We start from the raw sequence: 14,501 nt of genomic DNA on the forward strand, positions 1-14,501 counted from the left end.
TATCACTCTGGGATATGCGAGCAGCGTGTTCCTGTCTGATCTGTCTAGGTACCTGCTGCAGCACGGTGCATCCGCCGAGCTGATCCTATCGATCGGATCGCCATTGCGCTCTTGTTACCTTCCATCTGGTGCGCGCGGTCACTTTTTAATAATTATAAATATATATATCCGCTGATCTTCTTTGCTAAGTAATGACATGTTTGCACTACTAAAAAAAGATTTATAGGGCGGGTGAAATAGCATTTTTAGGGGCGGACCCGTAGCCGCTCCTGCTTTTCGCTGCTAAAAATAGCAGTTTGCAGGGGCGGGGACGTTACCCGCCCCTAAAAATACATTTCCAGGGGCGGGTCACCCCTCACCCGCCCCTGGAAAGGGGTCTGTAAGGGCGGACTATGGAACAACCCGTTGCTAAAGATGGATCTTCAGGGGCCGACCACGGTATAACCCGCCCCTACAAATAAATTGAAAAATTAAAAAAAAATACCCCCGCTGGCCGCCGGCCACCGCGCCTCCCACCGGCCGGCCACCGCGCCGCCCGCTCCCGACGGCCGCCCGCACCCGCCGGCCGCCGCGCCGTCCGCCGGCCTCCACGCCGCCCGTGGGGAGCCGCCGCCCGCTGGCCTCCGCGCCGCCCGTGGGGAGCCACTGGTGGTTCGAGCGCCGCCCAACGTGGTCCAGCCGCCCAACTCTGGCAAGGATGCGGCGGGGGAGGCCCAGACCCGCCGCGAGCTCCACCGTCCGCCCGGCCGCCGCTGGAGGTCGCCGCACGGCTGCCGCTGCTGGAGGTCACCGTCGCGAGCTCTACCGGCCGCCCGGCCGCCGCTGGAGGTCGCCGCCCGGCCACCGCCGCTGGAGGTCGCCGCCCCTGGCCACCGCGTCGCAGAGGACGGGCAGGAGGGCGAGAGAGGGAGCGCGAGAGGGATGAGCCAAAGAGATAAGGCTCACACGGGGAGAATGGAAAGGAGGCAGGGAGCAGGGAGGCGTGGGCCCGTTGATCCTTTGTGCAACCAATAGCGTCGCAGAATTTGGAAGCACACGGATCATCACCATCCAATGCACACACACTGTGTTTTCTTACTTGCATTTTTAGGGGCCCCTCACCCGCCCCTAAAAATGTATTTTTAGGGGCGGGTCGTTTGCTATAGTAGCTCAGCTCTATTTTTAGCAACGGGTCAAATTTTGGTCCACCCCAAAAAAAATTTGAGGTGTAGCTACAAATCGTTTTTGTAGTAGTGTTGAGAACCTAATTAACAACTCATATCATTGTCCTCCAATACGAGAAAAAGAGCGACATGCAAATATATATACCTTATTTCATGCCTACCATATACATACAGCCCTATTATCTATCCTTATTATTTGAGATTTGAGTTGATGACTTGATGGTACTGCTCTGAAACTGCCGTGCTGTGGTATCCTTTGATTAGATTTGCATTGGTCGGAAAGCAGACATCCGCATGTGTACTGCAATGGTACATGCTTTACTTTTCACTTGGACAAGTATGCTGGCCTGGCCGAAAGCTCAATTTGCTTTAAGCCCTACACGCTGCATCAGGTCAGACTGTACGTCGTCAGCACAGCCCAATATAGTATGCTTGCGAAACCAGATGCAGAGTTGGATCCAGAATGCTAGCGCACAACGCCAGGTGATCAGGGTGACGTTTGAGGCCCAAGATCACAATCAGGCTAGTCATTTGAATTATTCATATGGGCTGTCGAAATGTGGCGTGGCGTCGTCCTTGCCTCACTACACACAGATAGGCCGTGCGGACCACTACCAGAAAATGGAGCATTCATGGTTGCACGTGCATTTAGTACCAGTCCGAATGAAAGGTGCCTCGGGAAACCATTTAGTACCGGTTGAGAACACCAACCGGTAATAAAATACTCCTCTGACAATAGGTAGATTCCCTGGGGCAAAGTACCGCACTGGTGGCTCCAAGTGGTACTAAATTTCCTAAATGTAACTTAGTATTGGTTGATGGCTTCAACCTGTACTAAAGGCTTCGACTAGTACCACTTGGAAACACCAGCTAGTATTAAATACCACCTTGACACATTAAAAAAGCCACCTTCTTCCTCCCGAGCCCGAGCAGCTCATTTGTTCTTCATCATCCCATGTTTATCCAAGGCGCCATAGGGGAGGTACAGCCCGATTTGTCCAGTTTTCTTATAGAGTTCACTCATCCAAGTGTTCTAAAGGTTAGCAAATTCATCCTCGCTCTCCTAATTCATTGTTAGTTTTCTGGTTGTTATGCTTTGTAGCTAGAGAATTTTATGATTTTCTGAACGAGGGAGAATGGAGAGAAATTTTATTTATACATGTGTTATAGATAAACTTTAAGCGGATATTTTTTATAGATTGCCACATCCTACATTTAAATAATATGATGAAACAATATTACTATTACGAAGGACTAAACTTTCTTTAGAATGTGTTCATATTATATGCATTCTTTAAAAAATTAAATATCTCTAACTGTAGGGCATAAAAGTTTTCATTAAAAAATGCAAAAAAAAACATTACATAATGAAGTAGGAAATTACAATCTATCCAATACAGATTATTTACACTACATTTACAAATACAAAATCTCTCCATTCTCCTCCATTATCCCTCATTCTAAAAATTGCATAAAAATAGCAAACTAACCATAAATAAAGGTTGAAATGTAGGATGTGGCACTCTATCGAAAAATATTCTGTCATAAAGTTAGTACATGTATAAATACAAAATCTCACCATTCTCCATCATTCCAAAAATCATAAATTTGTCTACCTACAAAGCATAACAACTCGCAAACTAACCATGAATCAAGAAGGATGGAGTTGCTAACCTTTACAAAACTTGGATAAGTGAAATCTCCAAGAAAATGGAGAAATCGGGCGACAACTCCCCTATGGCGCCATGGATGAACAAGGGATGATGAAGAACAAATGAGCTGCTCGGGCTAGGGGAGGAAGAAGGTGGCCGTTTTAATGTGTCGAGTATTTAGTACCGGTTAGTGTTTTCCAACTGGTGCTAGCTGAGGCTAGGAGCGATTAGAGCCACCAACCGGTACTAAGTTGCATCTAGGCAATTTAGTACCAGTTGGAGCGGCTACCAGCCAGTACTAAATTGACTCCAAGGAATCTAGCCATTGTCGAAGGAGTTGTTAAAGTACAATTTGGTGTTCTCAACCGGTACTAAATGGCTCCTCGGGCACTCTTCTTTCGGACTGGTACTAAATGCACATGTTAGTACTGGCACAAAACACATCCAGTACTAATGCCAGGGATGAATGCTCCATTTTTGTTGTGGTCAGCTGCTCCTCGATCTCTCGTTATGATGGAAACCAAAAAATTAGATCAGAACCTTCGTTTACATGGATTCATCGGATTTTGATTATTGTTTCTTAAATGTTGTTTGTGTTGGTTGATTAGGATGATGGGGTTTGGATTGTACATGTATCATCATTTCTTGCTGAATCAAGTCACCTACTGCCAATTGTTACCAGTAAGCTCCCAATCTATTGCTCTTTACCATGGAAACCGGCCAATGAGTTTATGATTTACTTTCTAGGATTAATATAATTTTATGGGTGTCTGTTTGCTTCTCTCTATTATTTCAAATATGTTGAAAATCAAGGGAACTTTATATTAACATGTTTACGTGGTGAGTGGTGACTGAAATGTTTGATCATGTCTCTTGAACACTTTAAGATAGTTCACTTTGCTGGTTGATTTTCCTGTCCAGGTTAACTTGCACATTCTTGGTGATCCATTGTTGCTTGTTTTTGTCTTTTATTTTTTGCATTGTCATATGTTGCTCGTTTCTTCATCCATAGCTTTGGAGTTTCAACACCTTTTTGTTCCATATTAAATCACGTGTGTGTGTGTGTGTGTGCTCTATTTTGTCATAAACTAGAATCTACATATTTTTTACCTACACCAATCTTGAGCACTCTATTTATTTTTCCATTCTAATACAAATTGGTTCATGACATTTGGGAAGTGAGAAACAAGCAGTTAATTAGCAAGGAAAGTAATGCTTCAGGTTTTTTTTGGCTTTATGAAATTGATTTTGAGGCTTACAGTAGACTTGCATTAGATTACAAACTGGTTAGACTTGCATTAGATTACAAACTGGCCCGTGATATTTGGAAAGTGAGAAATAAACAACCAGGAACAAGAATAGAAGATGATTCATCTTTTTTAGCTTTATTTATGAAGTTAGTTTGAGGCTAACGATAGACATATATTAGATCAAGTACCAACAGGCAACAACATTGGCATTAGCATTAAATTTGAGATTTACAATGCCGCTTTACTGGTTATGAGCCATATTTGGCCTTCTTCAACTCCTTTAGTTTTGGAAAGACACCAGTAAGTATGATGGGTGTTGAGGATCTCAAGATTCACAATGTGTCCATAAGAACTTGCAATGGTGGAGAAAAAATTGAGCCATTCATTTTTCAGATCTACTGGTTCTTCCTTTATTCTGCATGTTTTTAACTATTTGAGAACCCACATCTGTCTTGTATCATTTTTTTCTTCAACTAAATGATTCATGTTAGGGCATTCATGGTATCTAGAGTAAGCTTAGTGAAAATTTTGGATCAAATTTTCTAAAAGTGTTGTTTCTCTTTCTGTTCCATGGTAATTATGTTGCTCTACCCTTCTTAATTTTTCAAAATATAAGTTTAAACCATTGGTAATAAATGAATGATAAATTATGATCTCATGCACGGCACAAAGTTTGACTTCAGCACCATTGGTTCAGACTCTGCAAGGTCCCCAAAGGCCATAATAACGTGAAGGTTGGTCCTAGTAATAGTCATTTACTAACTTAATAACGTGAAGGTTGGTCCTAGTAATAGTCATTTACTAACTTTGGTTGTTACTTAAGATAATTGTGATCATTATATACTGCTTTCCTTGCTTTATTACAATAGATTACATTACGACATGATCTCTATGTTCTCATAGAGTTTATGAAAGAATACAGTTTTTTATCATGAAATTGCTTTTGTCAAAGTTAAGCCCATGATATTTATTGCGCACTTCTCAATCATGAGGTCGAATTGATGCTAAATAGTAAGTAAAAGCAGTTCGGCAAATTAAAGGCCACAAGTTAAGACCTCTTGATTTTTCATGAGTATCTTACGGTAGTGGATATAATATATATGTTATCTACTTGTAAATTCCCTATAAGGTTTAATCTTCTCCTGATACTATATGCACGAATTGTGTCCAGCATTGAATAAAAATAATGTTAAAGTACCCCCTTTATTTAATGTTATTGATTGATGCTGACTGTGAAAGGTTTGACCTCTAATACCTTCACACTGTACTATCAATAAGTTCAATAGATTTTGTATTGCTTACATATGCAACGTAACTTATGTTAGAGTCTTAGAGACATTATAAATTTCTTTTGTTCAGCATAACCTTTGTTGCCTAGCTATCAATTTTCTTGTTATGGGTTGGCAAGGGGCACATTATTTTTCTTATTATGATGGGAACTTTATTGTCATGAACCTTTTCGCAAATGGAAATAACAACTTTGTTGCCAACGGGTATAATTCTTGAACTGTGGGAGCATTTACAAGCATCCACACAAGTAATGCTTGAACAGGTGAATAGATTATGTCAATATCTTTCCAAAATGCTTATCTATGTTTGTTGTTACAGTTTTAACGTTTACCCTTGATTACAACTTATAATTCTTTAGTAGCTTTATGGCTTTACCCAATGGCATTTCGAAACAAGCACCTATCCAACAGTTCATCTGTGTTGTAGAGAATAAATATGTCCATGTTTTTCGATATTATTGAAGCAGTATGTTTGTCTACATCAAGACTTGTGAGAACTTTTCATTGACTCTAAAATATGGCACTAGAAGGGGATACAGAGTCTCTTTACGCGGCAACTGCATCTCTTTTTCTCAGATACACAGTAGAGCTGGATATCATTGCATTAATAAAAATAACTACATAAAAGTGAATGCTTTTTATTCCCATGCTCAGGTGAATACACAACCACTCAGTTATGTTGATCACTAAATTTTATGTCGTGTGCAACTCATCACAGTTTACCATTAATCAGTTGAAAATATTAACATACTTCTGCAAATGCCTTGCAACAGATCACTAAATATTTTTTGGGGTTTTCTTCCTGCCGTTTCCTGTTTTCTTTGTGTTTATCTAGATCGGTTCGAAAACATGAACAATGAACCGAAAAAGATTTGAAAAAACACATGTGGGGTTTTCCTAGCCATGCATGTTTCCATTTTGACCACACCAATATGATGTAGCCTTTATTGCAAGACATAGATATTTGGAGTCTCGAGTGTTGCTTGGCATATAATTGAATATAGGTGCAGTATTGCAAGAGCTAGGTACGGCTAGGCAAGCATTTAATCAGTTTATTATGTTTATAAACATTTCGATTAGATAGAGATAACACTGACTCAGATGAACTCAGGAAAAAATAGTTTCTTCTAGCACATTATTACAAAATGTTGTTATATTTCATTATTGAAATGTTGAATATACAGCAATGTGCTACTTTCAGTTTCATATTTGTATTTGTTTATCACTAGACAATGAACCAAATCGCAGTGTCCAGGAGAAACAAAATACTTAGAAATCCATATGCTGCAAATAAGATTGTTGAGATCTACAGAGTTAGTTCTCCAAATTATACTGTGGTCCTTGTTAGTCCAAAGACACTATACTTCAGTCACTCTCAGTGTAATATATGCAGATTGAGGTGCTTCCAAACAAACAATTAAGATAAGGTTGTTGCAACATAGTAGATTACATTACAATGTAGCTCTAGTTAGTATCAAGAATTTCCTTTGTCCTGCTAATCTTCAACATCATTTTGATAGATTATTCTACTAAGTTAATAGTTTTTGGCCATTGCTTTTAATAATGTGTGTCAATGGCTGCAAGTGGATTGAGTGTTTTTTAAGTTGTATCTTCCATAGTCTCTTGTGTTTATTGTTAGAGTGTCATTTTATTTACCTGCAGTCATCCTGGAAGAGGCCTTCTCTGGTAGGTTAGTGGTTGCGTTTGATCTGAAAATTCAGAGTCGTCTGGCATGCATGCATTATGCATAGTCTGGTCTGGCATTACCAGCATGCTTGGTAATGTATCCTATATTCATATGCCAAGGTAAGGGAAAGGATAGAGGAGAATTTTCTATTTTTGGAAGTCTGTTTGGTCCAGTAATTACATGAATAAGCATTAGACAAAATTTTGCTATTTCATAGAAGAAAAACTAGCATTGCGAAGTTTTAGCAAAATAAACTAATTTGTTCATTTCAAGTACCCACAGCATTTTTTTTTTGCCGAATGGCATTACAATATATCTAATTTCCGTCCTTTGAAGTGGCGAAATTCAGTCCATTCGACGAGCAACTTCAAAGTAACCATATAACTCTTTCATATGATATCAGATGAATTTGATCTTTATATGAACTGTAGTGCTCTGTGCAACATACAACTTTTTATGTCCAAATCGTTTGTGATATACTTATGTTTTCCCACTTAGCATACAAATAAAGCTGTTTTGATTGCAGAACGTGCGTTTGAAAGAAAAAAGAGAAGGCAAAGAAAAGAAAGAAGGAAAAATGAAACAAATGATTAGGCTAGCGCACTTGCACATACATAGTCTACGCCTAACTCGCGCTGAAGCACGCCTTCCTGCCTACTTATCCATAACACCATGTACTCGCCAGCATTGTCCCTGCATAATACACGCACTAGTTGAAATTAGACTTAGAAACAAAGAGAAACTGCCACTCATTGTATTAAGATGAATAATGGTTGAAACTAGCGTCCCGAAATGAACAAATCAGTGGAGCTGTATGTTCGGCAAACACAAATACCACTCATTGTATTAAGATGGAAGCAGATGGAGCTGTATGCCTGAATGGCTGTATCGATCTGTACTTCTGTATCCATCCTCAGGTGTCAGTATCCTTCTATGGAGTATTCTGCTCTCCCTTCACCATCAGCTTCTCGCCACAATCAGGTCCATGCCGTATTGGACAGCTAGGGACGGCAACCGCATGCCTAACACAGCTCACCACCCAACGCATAAGGCCAGATCTTGCATTGAATCCTATATATGCAGCCTTCCTTTTTGTACCTCAGTCCTCGCTGCTGCACCATTACTTGCAACACCTTTTTTCTACCCGAAGTACATGACAGAGAAGATCCACGGGAAGGAACATTATGCTCCACTGTTAAAGCCTAACAAAAGTCTTAGAACGGGTTCTGCAGTTTGGTTGGGCAGAAACAAAGTGCATCCATATCCAATCAATTCAGATAGTGAAATTAAGTTAAATAATAATCAGACACTTTACACTGCCACCTATAGGAGTTCAGAAGAATCTGATCAAGCACAACACTGTCGGTCTACACAAATCTATAAAGAGATATGGAAAACAACATCAAAGACAACAGTAGGGGAAGTAAAGAAAATGCAGCATAAAGGCATTACACCCCACAGAAAGGAGAATATTAACGGAAACCGAAACTTTACACTAAGTCAACCATTAAATCAGATTCCTTCCCTGTGTTTGCTGGAATATGGGCTAAAAGCACACAAGACAGGAACCATGGGAAGCACATGCCCATGGGCTCAAGGTATCATAAATAATCGAACTCTATATGTACCGACGGTGTTCTTGCACCGATGCTATGTATGGGTGGACCCAATTGTCGCCTCCTCAAAGCGCTTGATCTCACCTGCCAAACGCTTCATGTTGTCATCGTAAACATACGGTATCCCCTCGAACATTAGCTTGCTCCCATTAGTGGGCTTTGGCACAAATTCCCTGCAGGGCTCCCCCATGACGTTGATTGAGTTGTGATAATGGTAGTATCGGATCAAGCTTTCTGTCTTGTGGCTTGTCCTCCCAATAACATTTTGCGACATGTGTACACCTGTGGAGTACACGTTCCGAGCTTGGATTGCATATTTGCGATCTCGCCTGACTCCAGTGATCGAATTACGGAAGACGAGTTTCTCAAACCCCCATTCCCTGAATAATCAGTGACATCAAACGAATCAGCATCTGACATTAGTGGTAACTTTGTAGCGAAACAGTCAGCATGACAGTATTTCAAGCACAGCAAATAAAAGCCAAAAATAAAGGGCAATAAGCACTCTGTAGCACAATGGTCAGACAATGATGCACTCAGGATTTGCCCATAAAATGCAAAACACAGAGTACCAAAAGGGCTGATAATACAAGTCACAAAAAAAAGGCTGATAATACATTGTGTCAACCAAAAGGCCCGATTTGACATTTAGGTGCTCTGTGGAAGTCCTTATTTATTTCTATTTTGGGAGCAGATACTAATTGTGATTAGCAACAACAAAACCACTCTAGAATTGGCAAACATTCTTCTAACCAGATTTCAAAGAACATCAACCGCAAACAGATCCTTTAACAGCCAACTAGTTTGAAACAGCAGAGGAATATATGAAACATAAAGGCAAATATATGTCGCACCCCTCTGGTTGCCTATCTAAGTGTGAATCGATCCTACACTGGGCTTCTTGATCCCAATAACTACTGCAACTAGACTAGCGTAGCAGGGAGAGTGGTATTCCCATCAATTTGACTTGTTATCTGTTACCCCAGCTAAATAGTGGCTGAAGGTGTTCGAGGAATATTGGTATGTTTCTCTATACAGAAATACATAAGATATCTATCTTGTGATTTAAAACAGTCAGCATACGAAATCATGATATACCTAGCTTTCTACGAAAGAACTGTTACCTATAATGTAGATTAAATGGGAAGCACAAGAATCAATGATAATTTAACAGATCAGACACTAACATTTGTATTACTAGACTCCACAAGCCACTATGACTGGCTCTGCCTTTGCTCATTTCACACAACATGATTGCAATATGGGTTTTTCTTTTACACATATAATCACTGACATGCTGTACACTACTAATTTCTGAAATATCAAATATGAACAAGCATTTCGTATGGTTGCTATAGGCATACCAGAACTTGAGTTTCAATGAGAAAACAAAAGTTCTGAAAGAAAGTACTCAAGGACTCCAACAATGTTAAACTAAATAATTGGACATCATCAATGACCAAAATTAATTGCTGCTCTGAACAAGATTACAACAGAAAACATAGAAGAGCTAAACTGCAAAATTAAAAGCTATAGCAATCACATATGGAACTACACACTGTGAACCCGACTGTGACTTGTATGGCTACTCAGAGTCCAGAAAGCCATTGGTTGTCAATTTACATATCTGAGATTGCGCCTTGGCAATAAATTCATTATTTGCCACAGTCATAGCATTTTCTGTCTCTCAGTAAATAATTTTCACACTCAATTTTTAAGAAGTGCAAGATTTGTAATCACAGTTACGAGCACTTGCTAGTCTGCTTGTATATAGAATTCATCTAGGCTATGTGAAATACACTGATACCATTGATGGACATATATGTGTACTTAAAAAGGACAAATGAACCATTTAACTCCAGTGTAGGAATGCTAGAGAGGAATTTTATTTGCCATATGCATAAGTTTAATTCAGCGAACCCAATGGCCAGGTAAAACTGCCCACAAAGGCTCAACCTTTCGGAAACAGTCACACTATCCAATCAACCTAACACATAAACAAAAACTACTAGATGTTGACTCTTGTCCTAGCAAGTTGAAGAGGCTCCGATAAGTGACGAATGACAATGACTGGAGATGCATTGCACTCTCCAGAAATAAACAATCTAGGAAAGACTCCCACAAAAGCAGCGACAGCATAAACAATTGCAGCAACAATCAACATAAAGAACGGCCAATTGGGCAAGAAAAGCACACCTCGAGTATTCCTTGTTTAGATCCTCGACGCAGAGCTTGCTAGACATGGGGTTCTGCTCAATGGTGAACTGCGTGTAGCGCTCCAGCTGCCCGAGTACCTCTTGCAGCGTGCGGCCGTCAGGGAGGTAGATGTATTCGTCGACGTCGAAGAAGAAGGTCCAATTCGCGGCGTGCCGGTACCGATGGAGGCAATCGTTCACCACTAAGAACTGGTTGTAGTAGTAGCCGTCATACTCCGCCTGCGCCCGGATGTCCTGGACGGTGACCCGGCCGGCCCTGACCCACGGATCCAGCACCGCCCGGACCTCCGCGCTGACGCCGCCGGCGTCATGGAGCACGAAATGCGAGCTGGGCCCGAAGAAATGGGCATGGTAGGCGAGCCACTCCCGCATGCGGGCGGCGCTGAGGTTGCCGTAGAGCGAGGAGCCGCAGTAGAGGTACTCGTAGGGGAATGGCGGCCGGAAGCGGGAGTCGTCGTAGGAGCCCGGCGCCTCCTCGAGCGCGACGAAGCGCTCGTAGCGGCGGGAGGCGGTGGAGTAGTAGGCGTGGACGAGGAGCTTCCCGCCGCGGTTGCCGGCGTTGGGGTTGGTGGGGAAGGTGCAGTTGACGACGACGACGGTGTAGACTCGGCCGTACCCCCAGTCCGGGAGCATCTTGTAGGCCTTGGTCCGGACGGGCCGCGGCGGCGCCGGCGACGCCGGGTCCGGATTGGGCACCCACTCGCACTTGAAGTAGGGGGTGCCGTAGACGTGCGCCGGCTTGGAGGCGAGCCCGACGACGGCGAAGGTTCGAGGCCCGCCCCGGTACGCGCCCATCTGGACGAACAGCGCCGCCGCGCTGCCGTACGGCCGGAGCTCCCGCTTGTTGGGGTCCCGCGGGCGGGCCGCTGGCAGCACGGCCTCGGCCGGCTTCGCCGCCGCGACGGCGGGAACGGTCGAAGCGGCCGTCTTTGTGTCGGCGGCGGGGAATGCGGCGGCGGCGCGAGAGGATGCTGAGACGGGATGGCGGGGGAGGAGAGGGCAGGAGGAGCGGGAGGAGGCGGAGAGGAGCGGCTGGTAGGGGTGGAGTTGCCAGAGCGCCAGGATGAGCGTGAGCAGCGCGAGGGAGGCAACGAAGGACTTGATGTCGAAGCAGGAGACGCCGAATGCGCCGGCGCCGGCGTCCTTCCTGGCGGCGGGCTTCATCGGCCCGCCGATCCGGTCCGCGGCCCCTCGATCCGCGCCGCTGGGAGGAGGGTGAGGCGCACGGCACGCGGAGCAGGAGCAGGAGAACGTGCGCGCGGCGGCGGTTCTTGCTCGCCTACCTGCCCGACCACTTCCTCCGAGTTTCCTGGGTAGCTTTCGCACCGGGGAGGCCCAAATGGGGAAGGAGATCAACCGGCGAGCTGGAACAAGGCACCCAAGGGGAATGCGGGGCGAATTGGGGAGGAATTGAAGACGGCGAACAGGAAGAAAGGCGATGAGCGAGCAACTGACTGGACGAGACGAGTGAGGTGTGCGCTCTCTCTGTCTCTCTCTCTGGCCTGGCTCCGCACCGAACAGTGAGGAGCTTTTGTCTCGGTCCTGGGATTGGACTGTCAACTTCTTCTATTTTTTTCTTTGCTTCAGCGCAATTACTCCTGTACTGTACTGGAAACCTTTATCAACATAGAACTTGCAAAGTTTGAAGCGAAATCAGGGGGTGTTTAGATAACTTTGTATTTTGTATTTTTATATTTTTGAAAAGGAATTTTCAATATTTAAAGTATTAAATATAGACTAATCACAAAACTAATTACAGATCTTATCGAGACGAATCTAATGAGCCTAATTAATCCATCATTAGAGCATGCTTATTGTAGCATTACTGTAGCAAGTTAGTGTCTGATCACGTTATAATTAGGCTCATTAGATTCGTCTCACGATTTACAGTTCTGTCGTGGTGTGGCAAACCACAGCCGGGTGGCGGAATGCACCCGCCTAAGCCCAGAGGGTGAGTACTCGGGGGTTAGCTAGCGACTAGTTCGATCTCGCTCTAGAACACGATGAACACCAAGGGTTTAGAGTTGTTCGGGCCGCCGGAGCGTAATACCCTACGTCCACTGTGTGTTGTATTGCCTTACCTCGAGAGAGTCTGTGAGAGCTTGCGCGAGCCTGTGTGTGTGATCCAGAGAGCTTGTAGTGTTCAGCGAGCGCCTCCCTTTTATATCTCAAGGGGACGCGTACATGGCCGTTGGGTCCCCGACAGGTGGGCCCAACTAGTGCGGTATAGAATAATGTACTATTCATACATTACGGCGTCGCAGGCGGAGGAGATCTCTCTTCTGGATTCCCTTGCCTGCTCCTGGAGTCCCCCGTTCAGCATGTACAGGCGCTGTCTTGTCGGAACGGCACCAGACGTAGCTAGCGGCGTCGCCTACCACGTAGCTGAACGGGTCGTGTAGCTTGCGGCGTAGGCGGCATGATGGAAAAGTGACGTGCCGTCGTATCCAATTAATGCGGCAGACGAGCTCTGCGTGGGTGCGGCGCAGGCGGCTGCACTGTGTACCTTGGTGATACGCGGTGCACAGTGAGACCTGACAAAGGCTGCCCCCGCATGCCGCGGCGGCAGAGCACGCCTCAACCACCCGCATTGAATGCGGTGGGTGGACGAGTCTTCCAGCGGAAGGCTCGCGCACGAGCCCGCGCCCGCGCCTCCGGGACACGCGGCAGCTCCGGACCCCCGGCGGTATGTTGGTTCTACCGCGTGGGAGGTCCGGATGGACGTGGGAGGTACCGGACCCCTATGGGGGTCCGCGGCCTCGGCTGTCAGCTCGGAGCTTACTTTCCTCATGGGCACGTGGCGTCCCCGGGCCCGTCCCCAAGCGGGGAACGGGTCCGGGGCCGTTGTCCTGGCGAGGCAAGGGCCTGACCCGTGGGGCCCGGCTGCTCCGTCCCTTGGGCATAGTTACAGATAACTACGCAGGTCCTGCCTTGCTGCAGTATGAGTGGGTATCCCTGCTACAGGGTACCGACAGTGGCCCCCGGGCCCACCTCGGGGGAGGTACGAACCCACAGGTGGGGCCACTACTGCGATTTGGCTCTGCATAGCTTGAGGCTTCTTACTGCAGGGGTCTTGACCGGCTCTGACCATCTATCGGGTTGTTTGCTGCCTCATCATATTGCAACGGCTTACTGATTCATGGTCCCCACGCATAGTGGTTCACCTGGCCAGCGCGACGCTCGGCATTATTGCGGCCGGATTAAACGAGATATTTACTACCGACGCAGTCCCCGAAAAGCTTGGCCACGCCAGCGCTTAATACGCGCACGTCAGCTTAGCTTCCGCCTCGCTTCGCGCGTGGGCGATGGTTCAGATCCCGCCTTTTCACACCTTTGTTTGTTACCCGCTCTCCCCGACAGGTGGGCCTGGGCCCCCTCGTCATGGTCTGGGCGGTTAACACCAGGTGCGGGCGTCGCTTGGTTTCCAGCGACGGTTCCGGGGCGCGCTGGTTGAGTCAGGCTTATAATGGGGCGAACCGCATAGCGCGGTTACTTTCCCGCATTCGCCTTCTTCCTTCCAACCTTTGCGCCCCTTTGCCTTCGAGCTTCCTTGCCCCTTGCTCCCCCGCGCAGATTGCTTCTCACCTCCACAGAGAGATGGCTTCCCTTGCTCATCCCCGCCGTTTCC

At 45.3% G+C, this 14,501-nt stretch overlaps 1 protein-coding gene across 1 annotated transcript; it reads right to left on the bottom strand.

The window, feature by feature from the left end:
- Positions 1-8,304: 8,304 nt before the first annotated feature.
- On the bottom strand, positions 8,305-12,383 carry LOC120670625 (galactan beta-1,4-galactosyltransferase GALS1-like). Its single transcript, XM_039950768.1, has 2 exons — positions 10,854-12,383; positions 8,305-9,037 (listed from the first exon to the last, which is right to left on the bottom strand). The coding sequence occupies exons 1-2, from the start codon at positions 12,035-12,037 to the stop codon at positions 8,692-8,694; spliced, it is 1,530 nt and encodes a 509-aa protein (XP_039806702.1). The 5' UTR covers positions 12,038-12,383; the 3' UTR covers positions 8,305-8,691.
- Between the last annotated feature and the right edge of the window lie 2,118 nt (positions 12,384-14,501).

The sequence above is a fragment of the Panicum virgatum genome, chromosome 4N (genome assembly GCF_016808335.1).
Source record: "Panicum virgatum strain AP13 chromosome 4N, P.virgatum_v5, whole genome shotgun sequence".
NCBI lineage: Eukaryota > Viridiplantae > Streptophyta > Magnoliopsida > Poales > Poaceae > Panicum > Panicum virgatum.

Coding starts and splice junctions, on each gene's coding strand:
- LOC120670625 (XM_039950768.1), bottom strand. CDS start 12,037: ATGAAGCCCGCCGCCAGGAAGGACGCCGGCGCCGGCGCATTCGGCGTC. Junction 9,038..10,853: donor CTAAACAAGGAATACTCGAG/GTGTGCTTTTCT, acceptor CTGATTATTCAG/GGAATGGGGGTTTGAGAAAC.